This window comes from Ceratotherium simum, chromosome 30, assembly GCF_057802395.1.
Source record: "Ceratotherium simum simum isolate JZ-2026a chromosome 30, ASM5780239v1, whole genome shotgun sequence".
Lineage (NCBI taxonomy): Eukaryota > Metazoa > Chordata > Mammalia > Perissodactyla > Rhinocerotidae > Ceratotherium > Ceratotherium simum.
Genome location: NC_141929.1, coordinates 13,603,221 through 13,622,539, shown reverse-complemented (window position 1 = coordinate 13,622,539; position 19,319 = coordinate 13,603,221). Strand labels below are relative to the sequence as shown.

The window sequence follows — 19,319 nt, the reverse complement described above, 5'->3', positions numbered from 1 at the left end:
TGCATCCTTCATTCCACTACAGTCGTGAGCAGACAAAAGCCCAGCTGGAAAGGCAGGCAGTGAAATGAGATGCCGTTTCCAGAACTCTTCAATTTATAGATTAAGGTATGAAAGAGGGCAAGACGGTACCTCCATCCAGGGGTATACAATCTTTTTAGAGGGTGTGTGGTAGGCAGAATCCTAAGGTGGCCCCAAGATTCTGGGCCCTTGGGGTACACACACATATTCTCGCCATTATTCAAACACTAATCTAGGTACCACTGTGATGGATTTTGTAGATGTAATTAAGGTCCCAAATCAATTGACCTTAAGATAGACCTGAAACAACCCAAATGTCCATCAGCAGATGAATGGATAAACAAAACGTGGTATATACATACAATGGCATATATGCTACGACATGGATGAACCTTGAAAACATTATGCTAAGTGAAATAAGCCAGGCACAAAAGGACAAATATTGCATGATTCCACTTATTTGAGGTACCTAGAATAGGTAAATTCATAGAAACAGAAAGTAGAATAGAGGTTGCCAGGGGCTGCGGGGAGTGGGGAAGGGAGAGTTATTGTTTAATGATTACAGACTTTCTGTTTGAAATGATGAAAAAGTTCTTGGGAGGGTGGGGGGAGACAGAGAGATCTAATCACATCAGCCCTTTAAAACCAGGTCTAGAGGCCAGAGACAGAAGAATTCAGAGATCAAAGGGTGAGAGATTTACTCTCATGAGGGAGATTGTCTGTTGCTGGCTGTGAAGATGGAGAGACCGGATGGCAAGGACCTGAGAGAGGCTTCTAGGAGCTGAGAGTAACCCCTAAATGAGGACCAGCAAGAAAACAGGGACCTCAGTCCTATAACCCCCAGGAACCGAATACTGCCAACAACCTGAATAAACTTGTCAGCAGATTCTTCTTTAGCCAACCCAGCCTCCAGATGAGAACACAGCCGACGGATGGCTGGATTTCAGCCTATGAGATGCTGAACAGAGAAACCAGCCACGCGATGCCTGGACCTCTGACCTACAGAACTGTGAGCTAATAAAAACAGATGTTTCAAGCTGCTAAGTTTGTGGTACAGTGACAGAATACTAATAAAGGGTGATTTGGTGATAATACAAAAAAGTCATGCTCTGGGGCTGGCCCCGTGGCATAGTGGTTAAGTTCATGCGCTCTGCTTTGGCGGCCTGGGGTTGGCAGGTTCGGATCCCGGGAGCCAACCGACACACCTCTTGTCAAGCCATCTGTGGCGGTGTCCCATATAAAGTAGAGGAAGATGGGCATGGATGTTAGCCCAGGGCCAATCCTCCTCAGCAAAAAGAGGAGGATTCGCAAAGGATGTTAGCTCAGGGCTAACCTTCCTCACAAAAAAAAAAAAAGTCATGCTCTTTGACTCAGTAATTCCACCTCTGGAATCTATCCAAAATACAGCAAAACTTTTATGTGCAGAGTTGCTTACTTCATGTTATCTACAAGTAAATTATGCATACCTATACAGTGGAATATTCTGGAAGCATAAAAATGACACAGAAAAACGCAGGAGCCAAAATTGCAAATGGAGTATCGTAACTCACCATATCACCTATCAGAGGAAGTTATTTTTAAATAGTAAAACAAAAAAACAAACCTAACTCATGTTTCCCTATTCCTATCCCAGAAAAAAGAGGCCAACATTATGTTAGTAAGAGCACATTAAGGAGGGTTATGCTAGGCTGTCTCAAAGAGGGAATGGAGAGAGGAAAGTGCTTTAAGCAGAGGAAGTGAAAATAACTCGACCAGAGTAAAAGTTGGCACTTGTGGGGGAAAGAATTATCCCCCAAGGCCTCATCACCTTCAGTGCACCAGATAGGGAACGGCTGAGAAATGCTAAGTCTGGACATCAGGGGGTTAAGAACCATGGGATTCTTATATGATCCCACGGCAAGAGAGGAAGAGAACCCCTATACTCACAGCGAGAATTTTCCACCAGCCTGCAGGAAGTGGCTTGCTGCGGATTAAAGACAGTTTAGAGAAGTAAAGGAAAGTGGTATTTTATACCCTACTACGGACTAAAATTTAAACCGGCTACTTATGCTTAAGAAAAACAATGAAGAAAGTATATCAAAATGTTTAAATGGTAGTTGTTCCTATGGGGTTTTTAATTTTATTCCTCTAAATGAGCCTACATTTTTGTATTATTTATATATTTGCATTATTTTATAATAAAAAATACTTTTTTTTCAAAGGCATTCCAAGTCTCTTCTCTCTCTACTCCTCTCATCCTGGCCTAGGCCCTCAATGCCTGTGGCCCGGTTTACAGCAACAACCTCCAAACAGTCTAGCTTCCTCTCTCCCTTCTCCATTCTACCAAACACTAAACTTTCTGAAAGTGGAGTTCTGATTACGTCAGTCCACTGCTCTAAAATCTTTGCTGGTTTTTCACTCTGAATAGAATCAAGTGGAAACTTCTCAGCCTTTCCTCAGCCAAGGGTTTCCAACCCTTGCAAATCAGACACTTACAAAACTTCAGTCTGACCTCTCACACTCTGCCTGCTCAAACCACACCCATTCGCAGCACTCACCTTTCTCGAAGTTGTTCAGCAACTCTCCCAATTCTGAAGAGATGCTTAAGCTCTTCCCTCCACCTGCAAAGTCCTTCTCTCCTGCTTTGCTGTTGAACTTCTATTCATTTTGTAATACAGTCTCAAGACACGCCTCCTCTAAGAGGCTCACCAGAGTCTGCCAAGGGGATTCCACCTTCTCTGCCCCTCTGTCACAGGACTTGCCTTAACTTGCTTTGTAGCAGTTACTGCTGTACACATTTATCTTCTCCCTCTAGCTGGTGAGCCCCGGCAGGACAGGGTCTATTTGTTTTCTCCCAGAGCACCCAACGAGGTGCTTTGTACATACAGGTGCTCTGTGAACATTTGCTGTTTTAAAGACAGGTCAGAACAGGTCAAAATCAAGGTCCTTCCAGCTCATACTGTGCCAAGCGGCTCCTTGACATCCCAAAGAATTTTTTTGGTAGATTCTCTCGATAATTCCTCTTGACTATTTATCAGCCATGAATTTATCCACACTTCTAAAGTTTCTTCAATTCTTTAATACCTCCTAGGATAATAAACCTGGATAGTTCACTGCCTGCTGTGTAAAACTTTCAACTAGAATAGAGGAATCTGATGAACAAAATTTGTGGACCTTACCCACACACTTTATAACGTAAAATTCCAATCATATCTTCTTTCAACCTCTGTTGTTAGATACTGAACTGTCCTCTCCCACCTGTAGGAAAACAAACTTACTATTCACAACTGCTCTCTGTCAAAAGAGACATCTTTAAACAGAAGAGAATGAAGCCCTTGTTTCTTCAACTGCAGGAAGGATGGTGGCTTTTGTGACACACTTTAGGAGTCATATGGCCTTTACGAAATGAGACTACAATAGCATTGACAGTGATGTTTGATTCTTATTTGCCTGGAGAAAATGTAATTAATAATTTGGATAAGACAGGCTAACTGAGGCCTAATAAAAGATATCAATTCCTGGGGCCAGCCCAGTGGCGTAGTGGTTAGGTTCGCGCGCTCTACTTCGGCAGCCTGGGGTTTGCAGGTTCAGATCCCAGGCCCTGACCTACACCGCTCATCAAGCCACGCTGTGGCAGCGTCCCACATACAAAATAGAGGAAGACTGTCACAGATGTTAGCTCAGGGCTGATCTTCCTCAAACAAAAAGAGGAAGATTAGCAACAGATATTAGCTCAGGGCCAATGTTCCTTACCAAAAAAAAAAAAGTTATCAATTCCATGAGATTCTGTAAGCTTCCATACACAAATTGCTGCTGTCCTTGTTTAAAAAATCATTTCTTCATGCAGGCAGCTGTGTTCTCAAAGCATTTGGTTTTACCAAACCAAAGAAAATCACCATATTTTATTAAAAGGAAGAAAGACTCTACACGGCATTTCTGCAGATGTAAAATGGAGTTCATCTGGTATAGCAGAAAGGATGCACATGGGCTTTGGGGTCAGAACTGGATTCAAAACCCTCATCTACCAACTCTCAGGTGTATAACAATAAAAAATGATCCAGCAAAGGTTGCCACTGACTTCTTGCATTGTTGAAATTAGTAGATACTTTTTTTATTATATCTTTTTTTTTTTTTTGGTGAGGAAGATTGGCCCTGAGCTAACATCTGTTGCCAATCCTCCTCTTTCTGCTGAGGAAGACTGGCCCTGAGCTAATATCTGTGCCTATCCTCCTCTATTTTATATGTGGGACGCTTGCCACGCCATGGCTTGTGTAGGTCCATGCCAGGGATCCAAACCTGCGAACGCCAGGCTGCCAAAGCGGAGCGCGTGAACTTAACCACTATGCCAACAGGCCAGCCCCCAGTAGATATTTTTTATTAGCTACTTTACTTGATCTTGTGGCAGCATCAGAACTACATTAACGATCACGCCCTCCTTAAAACCTTTGGCTTCCATAACATGACTCTCTCCTGGGACTTCTCCTAAATTTGGACACCCCTTCCTAATCTGTTCCTAATCATTTCTTCCTATCTCTGCCTCAGCTCAGGCCTTCATCAGTCCTCACCTAGACAGGGACACCTGCCTATCATCAGCCTTGCTCCCTCCACCCTCAGGGCTGCTGCTGGACCTAAGTCTGGTTATGCTGCTTGCTTGCTCATGCTCCTTTAGTGGCTCCCCACAGCCTGCAGGATAAAGTACAACACCCTTAGCATGACATTAAAGATCACCTAAGACCTCTCTTCTGCTCACTTCTACAGCCCATCTCGCACCTCTCACCTCCCAACCCCACCCCAACACTCCAGCCATGATGGACTCTTTATAATGAATTCCTTCCAGCCCTCCAAACTCAGGCAACTACTCTCTCACCTCTGTATCCTCACACCAGCTGCTTCCTCTGCCTGGAAGACACTTCTCTCCGTTCTTCACCTGGCCAATTCCTTCTTGTTCTTCAGGATTCAGTTTAGGCTCTTCTAAGAAAGTTCTTTTGAACCATCCTCTCTTGCATACACCCATCATGAGTCAGCTGTGCTTCCACCCCACCAAAGGCTTATCTTTACATAGCACATATGATACTTTACAATAATTCTCTATATATTGATATGTCTCCTCCATTAAACTTGCAATTCCTTAAGGGTAAAAATCAATTCACTAGCACAATGCTTGGCACATGGTATGTACTCAATAGATGCTAGCTGTTATAGGCAATATAGGTCTTAAAAGCTTATGCTATGGAAAAAGTTGCATACGAACATTCATGGTAGCATTGGTCACAATAGCCAGAAAGTAGAAACAACCCTGGGCCGGCCCTGTGACTTAGCGGTTAAGTGCGCACGCTCCGCCGCTGGTGGCCCGGGTTCGGATCCCGGGCGTGCACTGACGCACTGCTTCGCCGGCCATGCTGAGGCTGCATCCCACATACAGCAGCTAGAAGGATGTGCAGCTATGACATACAACTATCTATCAGGGCTTTGGGGGAAAAAATAAATAAATAAAATAAAAAAAAAAAAAAAAAAAGAAACAACCCATATGTCCAAGAACTGATGAATGGACAAACACAATGTGGTATATCCATACAATGGAATATAATTTGACCATAAAAAGGAATAAAGTTCTGATACATACTACCATACGGATGAACCTTGAAAACAACTAAGTGAAAGAAGTCAGTCACAAAGACCATATATGATATGATTCCATTTCTACGAAATGTCCAGAATAGGCAAATCTATCAAGAAAGTAGATTAGTGGTTGTTGCCTAGGGCTGGGGGAGTCAGGAGACCAGGGAGTGACGGTTAAAGGGTACAAAGTTTCTTCTCGGGCTGATGAAAATGTTCTAAAAATGACTGCAGTGATGGTTGCACTCTGTGAATATACTAAAATCCACTGAATGGTGTATACTTTAAACAAGTGAATTGTATGATGTGAATTACACCTCAATAAAACTGCTACAAAAAAAGCTTATGCTATAACATCATCTTTTAAAAAACAACAAGTATGATACTTTATAATGGTCAAATAACATTGAATTTGGAGATGGATTGCATTACAAATCCATTTTGGATTTACAGTTAAATAATGGCACAATCACAATGGTTCTGTTAGAAAGTTGATCTCTCTGGGAAGAATTTGTAACATAGCTTCTTGGGAGTATCTTTCTACCCTGATTCAGTGCAAACGAAAGCCTCTCTAGAGAGTCCTCTGCTATCTGCAGAACAAAATCTAGGGTTTGTTTATTTGAAGGGAAAGAAATCAACTCTTCCTCTTTCGACCCCAGCTGAATTACAAAGAGCTGCTCAAAAAAAACGAAAACACTTTGCCTGTTCATCCTTCCAAATGATGCAAAGTAGAAACATCCATCAATGCAAATCAGAGCTAGCTCAGTTCCCCTGATATCAATGTGTCACATGCCTGAGCAAAGACTATAATGTACACCTTATCAGATTTCATAGAATAAAACCCAAACTGAAACCCACTGACATAAAAGGATCAGACCATTTCAAATAACAAAATCCAATCTCTTTAAATTAGAGACAGATAGTGCTGCCAAGGCTGCTTCTGAACCACCCTTGTCTAATGCTTACTATAGGTTATCTATCTGAGGTTCACATGTTCAGCACAACGGGTGTTTCTTGGGAGGTCTCTCCCTTTAAAATGAGAACATCCTCACTTCCCCACAAACTAAATTGGCATAAACTGGGTACCACTAGGAAAATCACCTAAGCTTTATGAGTCTCGGGTTCCTCATCAGTAAATAAGAGAGTAGATGAGATGTCTTCTAAAGGTCCTCTCAGCTCCATGAGTCTATTTCGTCAGGCCAAGTGTGTTGCTTCCTTAGGCAAGTTTTCTAACATAATCATAATAATTAAGCACTGTATGTATCAAGCACTTTCTGTATGCTGACCACTGTGCTAAATGCTCTGCATTGACTATCTCATTTAATCCTCACCGAAATTCTGTAAGGAAGTGTGCAGAAAACAGTTAACATAGCAGGTGTGAGACTGCTAAGAAAGGTCTGCCTATATGCCAACCAATTCGACAATCTGGAAGAAATGGATAAATTCTTAGAATCATACAACCTTCCAAAACTGGATCAAGAAGAAGTAGAGAATTTGAATAGACCAATCATCAGTAAGGAGATAGAAACAGTAATCACAAACGTCCCAAAAAATAAAAGTCCAGGACCAGATGGCTTCCCTGGTGAATGCTACCAAACATTCAAAGAAGACTTAATACCTATCCTTCTCAAACTCTTCCAAAAAATTGAGGAGCGGGGGAAGCTCCCTAACTCATTCTACAAAGCTGACACTACCCTGATACCAAAACCAGACAAGGACAACACAAAAAAAGAAAATTACAGGCCAATATCACTGATGAACATCGATGCAAAAATCCTCAACAAAATACTAGCAAATCGCATACAACAATACGTTAAAAAGATTATACACCATGATCAAGTGGGATTTATTCCAGGGATGCAGGGATGGTTTAACATTCGCAAATCAATCAACGTAATACACCACATTAATAAAATGAAGAATAAAAATCACAGGATCACCTCAATAGATGCAGAGAAAGCATTTGACAAGATACAGCATCCATTTATGATAAAAACTCTGAATAAAATGGGTATAAAAGGAAAGTATCTCAACATAATAAAGACCATGTATGAGAAAGCCACAGCTAATATCATCCTCAATGGTGAAAAACTGAAAGCCATCCCTCTAAGAACAGGAACCAGACAAGGATGCCCACTGTCACCACTCCTATTTAACATAGTACTGGAAGTCCTAGCCAGAGCAATCAGGCAAGAGAAAGAAATAAAAGGGATCCAAACTGGAAAGGAAGAAGTGAAACTGTCACTATTTGCAGATGACATGATTTTATATATAGAAAACCCTAAAGAATCCACCAGAAAACTTTTAGAAGTAATAAACGAATATGGTAAAGTTGCAGGATACAAAATCAACATACAAAAATCAGTTGCATTTCTGTACACTAACAACGAAGTAGCAGAAAGAGAAATTAAGACTACCATCCCATTTACAATTACAACAAAAAGAATCAAATACCTAGGAATAAACTTAACCAAAGAGGTGAAAGATCTGTACACCGAAAACTATAAAACATTTCTGAAAGAAATTGAAGACGACACAAAGAAATGGAAAGATATTCCGTGCTCTTGGATTGGAAGAATTAACATAGTTAAGATGTCCATACTTCCTAAAGCCATCTATAGATTCAATGCAATCCCTATCAAAGTTCCAAGGACATTTTTCACAGAAATAGAACAAAGAATCCTAAAATTTATATGGAACAACAAAAGACCCCGAATAGCTAAAGGAATCCTGAGAAAAAAGAACAAAGCTGGAGGTATCACACTCCCTGATTTCAAAATATACTACAAAGCTATAGTAACCAAAACAGCATGGTACTGGCACAAAAACAGACACACAGATCAATGGAATAGAATCGAAAGCCCAGAAATAAACCCACACATCTATGGACAGCTAATCTTTGACAAAGGAGCCAAGAACATACAATGGGGAAAATAAAGTCTCTTCAACAAATGGTGTTGGGAAAACTGGATAGCCATATGCAAAAAAATGAAAGTAGACCCTTACCTTACACCATACACAAAAATTAACTCCAAATGGATTAAAGACTTGAATGTAAGACCTCAAACTGTGAAACTTCTAGAAGAAAACATAGGCAGTACACTCTTCGACATCGGTCTTAGCAACATCTTTTCAAACACCACGTCTGACCGGGCAAGAGAAACAATAGAAAAAATAAACAAATGGGACTACATCAAACTAAAAAGCTTCTGCACAGCAAAGGAAACCATCAACAAAACGAAAAGACAACCTAACAATTGGGAGAAGATATTTGCAAACCATACTTCTGATAAGGGCTTAATCTCCAAAATATATAAAGAACTCATGCATCTCAACAACAAAAAAACTACCAACCCAATTAAAAAATGGGCAAAAGACCTGAACAGACATTTCTCCAAATAAGATAAACAGATGGCCAACAGACACATGAAAAGATGTTCAAAATCACTATCTATCAGGGAAATGCAAATCAAAACTACAATGAGATATCACCTCACGCCCGTCAGAACGGCTATAATTAACAAGACAGGAAACAACATGTGTTGGAGAGGATGTGGAGAGAAGGGAACTCTCATACACTGCTGGTGGGAGTGCAAACTGGTGCAGCCACTATGGAAAACAGTATGGAGATTCCTCAAAAAATCAAGGATAGAACTATCATATGATCCAGCTATTCCACTGTTGGGTATTTATCCAAAGAACTTGAAAACACCAATTTGTAAATGTACATGCACCCCTGTGTTCATTGCAGCGTTATTCACAATAGGCAAGACTTGGAAGCAACCTAAGTGCCCATCAAGGGACGAATGGATAAAGAAGCTGTGGTATATATACACAATGGAATACCACTCAGCCATAAGAAACGATGAAATCCAGCCATTTGTGACAACATGGATGGACATTGAGGGTATAATGCAAAGTGAAATAAGTCAGAGGGAGAAGGTCAAATACCGTATGATTTCCTTCATTAAGTAGTAGATAATAACAACAATAAACAAACACATAGGGACAGAGATTGGATTGGTGGTTACCAGAGGGAAAGCGGGGAGGGAGGAGGGTGAAAGGGATAATTCAGTACATGTGTGTGGTGATGGGTTGTAATTAGTATTTTGGTGGTGAACATGATGTAATCTATGCAGAAATAGAAGTACAATGATGTACACCTGAAATTTTTACAATGTCATAAACCAATGTTACTGCAATAAACAAAAAATTTAAAAAAAAAAAAATGAAAGGTCTGCTTGCGAGGCTGGCTCTTGGCTGGTGTCTGGGAACTTGAATTTGGTGAGTGTTCTCACAACTCCCTAACTGATAAAAATGGCTCACTGTGCCTAAACTGTATCTAAAAACGATATGAGTTATGCTGAGCACCTGCTGCCCTTCTGGGAGTCTGGAATTTTGGTATGTGCTAGCTAGAGGGTGCCTATGTGACCAGCCCCAAAAAAACCCTTGGGCAATGAGCTTCCCTGCTAGACAGCATTTCATATGTGTTGTTACAATTGGATGCTGGAGGAATTAAGCATGTCCGGAGTGACTCCACAGTGAGAAGACTCTTGCAAGCTTGTGCCTGGTTTCCTCCAGACTTCGCCTTTTCCCTTTGATTTTGTTTTGTATCCTTTCACTGAAATAATTCATAACTGCAAATACTACTGTGAATCCTCCTGGTGAAACTGGGAGTGGTCTGGGGAATCCTGGACACAAGTAGCTACTATCATCCTTGTTTTATGGATGAAGAAATTGAAGCTTAGAAAGGAAGTAACTTGCCCAAGATCCCATGGCAGATAGGTGACGTTTGAACAACGATGAAATCACCTAACAACGCATTTCTCAGAACGTATCCCCGTCGTTAAGCCATGTGCGAATGTACTGGAATTAAACAATTAAGTAAATGGATGGAAGATGGTAGGAGCCAGGTTTCTCACTGTTGGAGTGGGAGGTTATTAGCAAGTAAAGGGTGGAGGCCACAATGACCCATGTGATAATGGATTAGAGTTGAAGATATAAGTATGAACTCATGTTCACCTTAATATAGATACAGATGGTTACATATAGAAATATTTACAGATATGTGTATATACATGGATTAGTATATATTTCCTTGCTCTGTCAGCTGAGAAGGCCTAGAGACAACGACACCCCAATAGCAATGAGCACATCTAGTGCCAGATCTTGGCTTCTAATATCATTCTCCAATAAAGGGAACCAGAGTTCCTTGGAAAAATGTCTAATTTTATGACTGGGGCATGAAATATACGAGATGAGAGTTGAGCATTTTGTAGTGCCAGAAAGTAAGGAAGTACTATATACTAAAAAAAACAAAAATGATGGGGGTATGTCAAAGGAACATAGGAACCACCTGAAAGAGCTCCCAATGGTGAAAGCTGGAATAATTTGAGCAAAAAAATAAAGCAGTATTGAATTATAATCCAAAGTATAAAATAAATATCTATGAGTGCATACTAATATAAATAAATAAATAAATAAATAAATGGGGAAAAATAACTCCCACTCTTAAGTATGGGCTGCATATAGAAACCAGCTTCCAAGGAGTACAGTGTAGAAAGAGGGCAAAAACAGTAAGTTTACAGTGGAGAAACCTAACAAACTCTATCTCAGCTAGGCGATCAAGGTGATATGTCATATTCATTGTATACACCCTTGATATGATGTGACGAGAACAGCACTTTATCTCTAGGGTCTTCCTCCCCCAAACCCATAATCCCAGACTAATCATGAGCAAGACATCAGACAAACCCCACCCCAACTGAGGGACCTTCTACAAAATATCTCACTAGTACTCCTCCAAAGTGTCCAAGTCATCAAAGACAAAATCTGAGAAACTGTCACAGGCAAGAGAAGTCTGAGGAGACACGACAACTAAATGTAATATGGGATCTTAGATGGAATCTCAGAACAGAAAAAGGACATTAGATGAAAACTTAGACAATCTAAGTGAAGTATGAATTTTGGTTAATAATAATACATCAATATTGATTCATTAATTGTAGAAAACGTACCATACTAGTGTAAGATGTTATTAATAGGGGAAACTGGGCATAGGGTATATGAAAACTCTCTGTACTATCTACCCAATTTTTCTGTAAATCTATAAGTATTCTAAAATAAAAATTTATTTTAAAAACCATGAAAACCTAAGTATTTTTTTTGCTAATTCTTGTTAATATTGTTAATCAATATAATTGATTTTTAAAATTTACTCATTCAACAAATATTTGTTGAGTGCTGTTGTATACCAAGCACTATTCTAGGCACTAGGGAGACAGGAGACAACAAGACAAAATTTCCACCCTCAGGGAGCTTGCACTGTAGTAAGGAAGAAAGATGAAAATAGTGAGTGAGGTGGAAAGGAAGACAAGATGTGATCTGAGAAGCAGGCAGAGGCCAGCACACAAAAGAGTCCAAAATAAGGAATTTATATTCTATTCTAATTGGAAGCCACTGAAGGATTTTCATCAGAGGGATACGAATGAATTTATGTTTTAAAAAATCACCTTGATATTTATCACAGCTTTAATCATAATCACCAAAAACTGGAAACAACCTAAATGTCCATGAATATGGCAATGGATACACAAATTGTGGTCTATCCACACTTTGGAATACTGCTGGAAGGAACAGACTAACTGGTATGCTCAACAACATGAATGAATCTCAAAAGCACTGTGAGAGACCAGACTCAAGTGGTCACACACTGGGAACCAGCCCTGACGGCCTAGTGGTTCAAGTTCGGCGCTCACCACTTCGGCAGCCCGGGTTCGCTTCCCAGTCGCGGAACCACACCGCCTGTCTATCAGTTGCCACGCTATGGTGGTGGCTCACGTAGAAGAACTGGAACGACCTACAACTAGGATATACAACTATGTACTGGGGCAGTACATAAAAAAAAAAAAAAACAGTCACACACTGTACATTCCATTTCTTACAGAAATCACATCACCAGCTGCCAGGGGTTGAGGGTAAGGGAAGGAGACTGGCTAAACAGAGGCACAAGGGAACTTTCTGGAGTGATGGAAATGTTCTATATCTTAGTTGTGGTAGTGGTTACAGAACCACATACATTTATCAAAACTCAAATTGTATACGTAGGTGAATTTTATTGTACATTAATTATACCTCAATAAACCTGGATTAAAAAAATCACTCTGGGGGCCAGCCCCATGGCGTAGCGGTTAAGTGCACGTGCTCAGCTGCTGGCGGCCCGGGTTCAGATCCCAGGCGCACACCGACTCACTGCTTGTGAGGCCATGCTGTGGCGGTGTCCCACATAAAGTGAAGGAAGATCAGCACAGATGTTAGCTCATGGCCAGTCTTCCTCAGCAAAAAGAGGAGGATTGGCATGGATGTTAGCTCAGGGCTGATCTTCCTCACACACACAAAAAAAACAAAAATCACTCTGGCTGTGTGGAAGATGAATTGGAAAGGAGTAAGAGGCTGGGGTGCAGGGAGAGTGGTCCCACGGTATGTCCAGCTACTTTGGACATACTGAGTTTGAGATATTTCACAGATACCGAAGTGGAGACATTAAGAAGACAGTTGCTATGAGTCCGAAGTTCCTATCATCATCACAATACTCACATTGTTATATTTTTGCATTTACTGTTGAGTTAGACTTGTTAACTGCCCATTCCACCATCTCACCTCTGAGAGTGTAAACTACTTAACCTCCACTGCACTTTCCAATACATACCATAGTCACTAGCCACAAGTAGCTATTTAGGTGGCAATTAACTAAAACTTAATTAAATTAAAAATACAATATCTTGGATGCACTAGCCCCATTTCAAGTGTTCAATGGCCACATTTCCATCATCACAGAAAATTCTACCGGATGGTGCTGCTCTAGAAGATTATCTCTAAGTTTTAACACAGTGTTAAGACTCATTGATTCCAGGGACCACTTCAGAGTTGCCGAGCAGCACAGGTTCTTTACTATTAATTGTGACAGTAACATCTCAAGGCATTGTTTTAAAAGTAAATGAAGGGCTGGCCCAGTGGCGTAGCAGTTAAGTTCTCACACTCCACTTTGGCGGCCTGGGGTTCACAGGTTCAAATCCCAGTCATGGACCGATGCACCATACATCAAGCCAAGTGTGGCGGCGTCCCACACACAAAATAGAGGAAGATGGGCACAGATGTTAGCTCAGAGCCAATCTTCCTCACACACACAAAAAAGTAAATGATGCTTATATAAACTGTAAAAAAGTGTTTCACCTCTCAGGCTTGGCTTTTTCTCTGAAAAAAAAAAAGCTTTAATTTTTTAAAAATGATTCTTAAAAGAGGTGGGGCGTTTTGAAAAGTTTATTTCAGAAAGACAATATGAAGAATTTTAACTTTTTCTTTCTATATTAATGAATTCGTTAATAAAAAGGGTCTGTATCCCTCCCAGTCACCACCAGAATCAACCACAAAACCATGCTATTTCACACTAAAATGTACTCTTCCAACTGAATAGAAAAATCAGAAAGAGAAACACCCACAGGCAGTTAAATTACCCAATTTATTTTGTTCTCTTCCTACGACAACTGCTGTTGAGGTTTAATTATTTTGATACTACTTCATAGCATCCTAATATATGTGTCAGCACCCTCTCCGCAGGTCCCTTCAATTACATCTCTATAGCGAAGTGGAGGTGAGACTACCTGGGTTTCTGTGAGAATTAAAGGGTTTGCAGATGAGTTGCTTCCAAATTAGCAGGCTGAGAGGTACGATTCTGTTCTTAGTTCCCAGTGAAAGCAATTAACAAGAAAGGTAACAGGAACACGGTTCTTTATCCCTTCCAGTCTCGCACCTCCCTTGCGAGTGCAGGCCTCCCACCGACATGGTGCTGACAGCACAAAGTGCTTTGGGATCCTTTAATCCATATGCTGCTGCTAAGATTCTCCATGGGAACTATGTATCAGAGGGCACCACAGAGCAAATTGGTGGGTGGCTCCTCCACTCATTAATCTTTATGGCAAAAGACGGGATGGGGTTTTATAAAGAAAAAACCACATTGTTGTAATCCGGGTTTGACTTCAGCGTAAATCACCTGAGTACTGACACAGTGCGTGGCACAGTGTGCACCTGTCAAGAGCTCAATAAATCCTTGTTGAATAAATGAGTGAGTGAAAGCCTGGCACACAGAAGATACAGTCATGCATCGCTTAACAACTGGGATGTGTTCTGAGAAATACACCGTTAGGCAATTTCATAGTTGTGTGAACATCATAGAGTGTACTGAAGGGAAATAAAATCTGCCACCCCAAAATGTTTCTCTTTAACATGAAGATTATTTTAGGCTGCTTCTTTTTAAGAAACAAAAGAGTCAGAAAGTTTTTCTTGTTACCTCCCCCTTAACTGCCAAAAAGAATTCAGATTAAAAAACCTGCCTCAGGAAGCGAACTATCACCTTAGCATAACATGAACTAGGTGACAGACGGAGAGTAACCTAGAAAAGCCTGTTTGTTGGGCTCCCCTTTGTGTTCTTCTGTTTCTGTAAGGCCAAACACACACTTGTTTTCCAAACATTTACTCCTTTTCACCTCTCTGTGAATTGCCTTCCCTCCCTTTGAAGTTTCCGGCTCTCCTCACCCCCAACATCTTCTTTTGTCATTAACTGAGGACGGCATTTAAGGTGAGGGCTTTGGCCATTTCGGCAAGTTACTCGGTTTTCCTGGGTTTCTCACATGTATATACGTTACTAAACTTTTGTTTTTCTCCTGTTAATCTGTCTCACGTCAATTTAATTCTTAGACCTGCCAGGAGAACCTAGAAGAGGAAAATTTCTTCCTCCTTTAAAGTACTCATACAAACCTAGATGGGATAGCCCACTACACACCTAAGCTATATGGAACTAATCTTATGGGACTACCACTGCATATGTGGTTCGTCATTGACTGAAATGTCCTTCTGCCGCACATGACTATTCCATAAATATTCGTTGAATATATGAAGAGAATCATCAAGACACTGTCATAGGCACTGGGGAAGCAGGGACATGATATTTATTGTCAGACAACTTATAACAGGCTCGTATATTATGAAGCAAGGGTAAGGAACCCAACAAGGGCTCTGAGACCAGAAGTCTGCATTCAAATCCCAATGCAGCCACATAACGGGAAACCTTGGCCAAGCCACTTGGGATCAGCTTAACTGGGATCAGCTTTCTCATTTGGAAAAAAGAATAACATCTACTTACATGGTTCTTTCACGAGTTTGAAAAACAAAATGTAAATAAATCGCTTAGCACAAGGCCCAGCATATGGAAAATACAAAATAGAAAAGTGGTAAAAATCCCCAGTAAATGTTAAGGTTCCTTGAGGCTTACTATGTGCCTGTCACTGTACCACACATTCTAAATGTATGACCACATAAAATTCTCACGCCAACCCTAAGGTAGGTAGGATGCGCACCTTCTACAGGTGAGAAAATGGATGCGCAGAGGGTGATGACAGGCTAGGGGGCTGAGCTGGGATTCGAAGCCGGGCAATATTTACAGTGCACACTCCTATTCACTACACGGTATTTTCCTCTCTTCTAACATCAGCAACCACTTAAAAGCTCAGGTGCTGAAACAGGCACTTTGCATGCAGGTTTTATCAAATCCACCCAAAAATCCTGAGAGGCAAGATTAAGTCCACGCAGCTGAGACTCAGAGAAGTTCTGCGACTTGCCCGAGGCGCGGCCCCCAGCCTCGGGAGCAAACACCCCCTCGCTCACCACCCCGGCCGCGGGAAACCTCCCCTCAGCTCTCGCGCGCAATCTCTGCGCTTCAGTGCCCCAAGGCAGACCCCACTGAGCGTACCCCGCGGGGAACCCCGAAACTCCGTCCATGCCCGCCCCAACTGCCCCCAACTGCCCCAACGGTCATCAAGGCTCCCCTCGCCCGCTGGGTTCTGACAGCTCTGGGTCACCCCCCCTCTCCCACCTCCCAAGCCCGGACTGGGGGATCGACCCACTGCCCCCACGACAAACCCGGCAGCGTGGGGGAGGGGAAAAGGGAGGGCGCATGCCCAGAAGGTTCCATTTGGCCCCAGCTCACCTGGGAGTCGCGGAACTCCACCACCACGTTCTCGCTGCTCCATCGCGTCGCCATCTCCCACGCCCCGCCACCCCGGCCCCAGGACGGCGCCTTCCCACCCCCCACACCCGCGTTCCCTGGCTCGGTGATCCCCACGCAGCCCGCGAGTCAGCCACGCCTCGTCCCCCCCTCTTCCGCCCGACCGCAAACCATTGGCTGACCGAAACACCGACTCCGCCCCCTCTTCCCGGCTCCTCCAATTGTGGCACCGCGCCTGCCCCCAAACAGGCACGCCCCTTTCACTGCCGTCGCTCGGCGTGAGTCACACACGCTCTTCACGGCTGCTGGCACACGCCCCCTGCCGCAAGCTCTGCCGGGAGTTGTAGTCCACGGTCGAGCGGCGCGTGGGTAACCTGGAGAGAGCTCTCAGGTTAGGGTTTGTCCCAGGAAAGGCGTGTGTTATCCTCCCTGTCTCCTCGCTGGTGTCCCTGGCAAGGTCCAGGCCTTCTACAAACCAAAACCCAACATTCGTGTACACCAAAGTTTGCCTCTTTCCCTGAGGCCTGCCGTAAAGGCATTGAAAAGTCTGAATGCGCGATTTATTGTTTCATACAGTACAGCAGTGCCTGCCAAAGTGTCCAGGGACCCCAGGGGTCTCTACGACCCTTTCAGAGGGGTCTCCGAAGGCAACAATTTTCATAATCATATTAAGAAGTAATTTGCCTTTTTCACTTTCTTTCTCTCACCAGTGTACGGTAGTTTTTTAGAGGCTACATCATACATATATTGTAACAGATTAAACGTAGAAGCAGGTGTGAGAATCCAGCAGTTTTCTATTAAACCAGACATTAACGAGATTTGCCACTCTTCATACTAAAATTTTTTTGTTTTGAGAAATATAGTTATTTTTCATTTACAAAATGTCTTATTAATGTTAATGTGCATTGATGTTTAAATGAAATAACTGACAAGTACTTTTTTAAATTCTCAGTTTTAATTTCTAACTATTGATAGTAACAACTATCAATAGATAGAGCCCACATAAGAGTTTTTGGGGGTCTTTAATAATTTTTAAGAATGTAAAGCCATATTTGAGGAACGCATCCTAGGAGCTTTGGAAAACAAGGATTTTTGCAAGAGGCACTAACGTTCTGCCTCTAGACTGTGTTTCCAGCCTTTACAGTCTACAGATCCTGGACTTGAGCTGCAACATCCAACTGGATTCCCAGGCTCCAGCCAGCCCTGCTCCCTCAGACTGGCCAGCCCCACCATCTGAATTGACCACCATGAGGCAATTCCTTAATCTATCCTGTTGCGACTGTTTCTCCCGACTAATAGGGATTTCATACAATTCGGTGATTTTTTTTTTTTTTTTTTTTTTTTTTTTGGTATGCTGACAAAAGGACTCCCTAGTTTGTCTTAAGTTTGAAGTCCAGGGGAGATTCTGTCAGCGACCAAGGACCTCAGTTAGTCCTGAACAGGTTTTTCCTCCAATTACAACCCAAAGTTTTACAAATGTCTTCCCGTCCCTATAGCATTTACTTGTCACACTAAATGTAAATGTGTATAGACCAGTTTTACCACCTCTAGATTGTCTAATTGTTTAATATATTCTACAGTGTCTACTATAGCACATTCTTAAAGCCATCCATCCATTTATCTTTACATTTCAAAAATCTGGTCATAAGACCAGCATATACTTAAGCAATTTAATGGTGAAACTTAATAAAGTACAATAAAACGTGAAAACTGCATACCGACCCCCCCAATAAAAAAAGAGTGTAAAAGGGTCCTGAGATCAAAAAGTTTGGGAACCGCTGTGCTAGCATGGTAAATGGTGATTAAGTTCTCTCCTTCAGTCCCAACCTCTCAAATCCTGGCTTAACTGGCTTAGGCTCAGTTTCTTTATAGAAAGGGGAAATGACCTTCTTCGTTTGCTTGTTGTAAGGAGTGAAGCACAGGGCCTGGAATGTAGTCAATACTCAAGTGCAAACTATGATTATTGTTGTTAATGTTATCACTATTTCTATGTGAAAGTCATTGCATGAGTAGAGATAAGAAGGCTTCCCTTCCCTCCGGGAGTGTTGCAAGTAATGGAGAAGTCAGACTTGTCAACAGGTTGGAGTGACCAAGTGTTCCCAAGAAACCCTTCAGTCCAGACAAACTGGGATGGTTGGTCACTGTACAACAGGTATACACTTAGCAGAATGAATTGTGTTTTAGGAATGTGTAAAAATATATGCACCCCTATGTTCATTCCAGCATTATTCACAATAGGCAAGACTTGGAAGCAACCTAGGTGCCCATCAAGGGATGAATGGATTAAAAAGATGTGTTATATATACACTATGGTATACTACTCAGCCATAAAAAAGATGAAATCTTGCCACTTGTGACAACATGAATGGACCTTGAGGGTATTATGCTAAGCGAAATAAGTCAGAGGGAGAAGGTCAAATACCATATGATCTTACTCATAAATAGAAGATAAAAGCAGGGCCGGCCCTGTGGCTTGGTGGTTAAGTGCTCGCGCTGCAATGCTGGTGGCCCGGGTTAGGATCCCGGGTGTGCATCGAGGCACCACTTCTCCGTCCATCCTGAGGCCGAGTCCCACATACAGCAACTAGAAGGATGTGCAGCTATGACATACAACTATCTACTGGGGCTTTGGGGGGAAAAAATAAAA

The 19,319-nt window shown here is 41.9% G+C and overlaps 1 protein-coding gene across 8 annotated transcripts in view; it reads right to left on the bottom strand.

Moving 5' to 3' along the window:
- Positions 1-16,726, bottom strand: part of WDR59 (WD repeat domain 59) — a 104,889-nt gene extending 88,163 nt beyond the window's left edge. For 7 of the 8 annotated variants that reach the window (XR_015549134.1, XR_015549133.1, XR_015549132.1 and 4 more), the window contains exon 1: positions 16,655-16,726. Coding sequence is in view for 4 of the 8 variants with exons in the window: in XM_087419935.1 (XP_087276061.1) it covers positions 16,655-16,708 (54 nt within the window). In the remaining 4 variants the exon portion in view is untranslated. Of the gene's footprint in view, positions 1-3,176; positions 3,256-16,654 lie in introns of those variants that run through there. The other variant, XM_087419933.1, reaches the window with a different exon arrangement.
- Between the last annotated feature and the right edge of the window lie 2,593 nt (positions 16,727-19,319).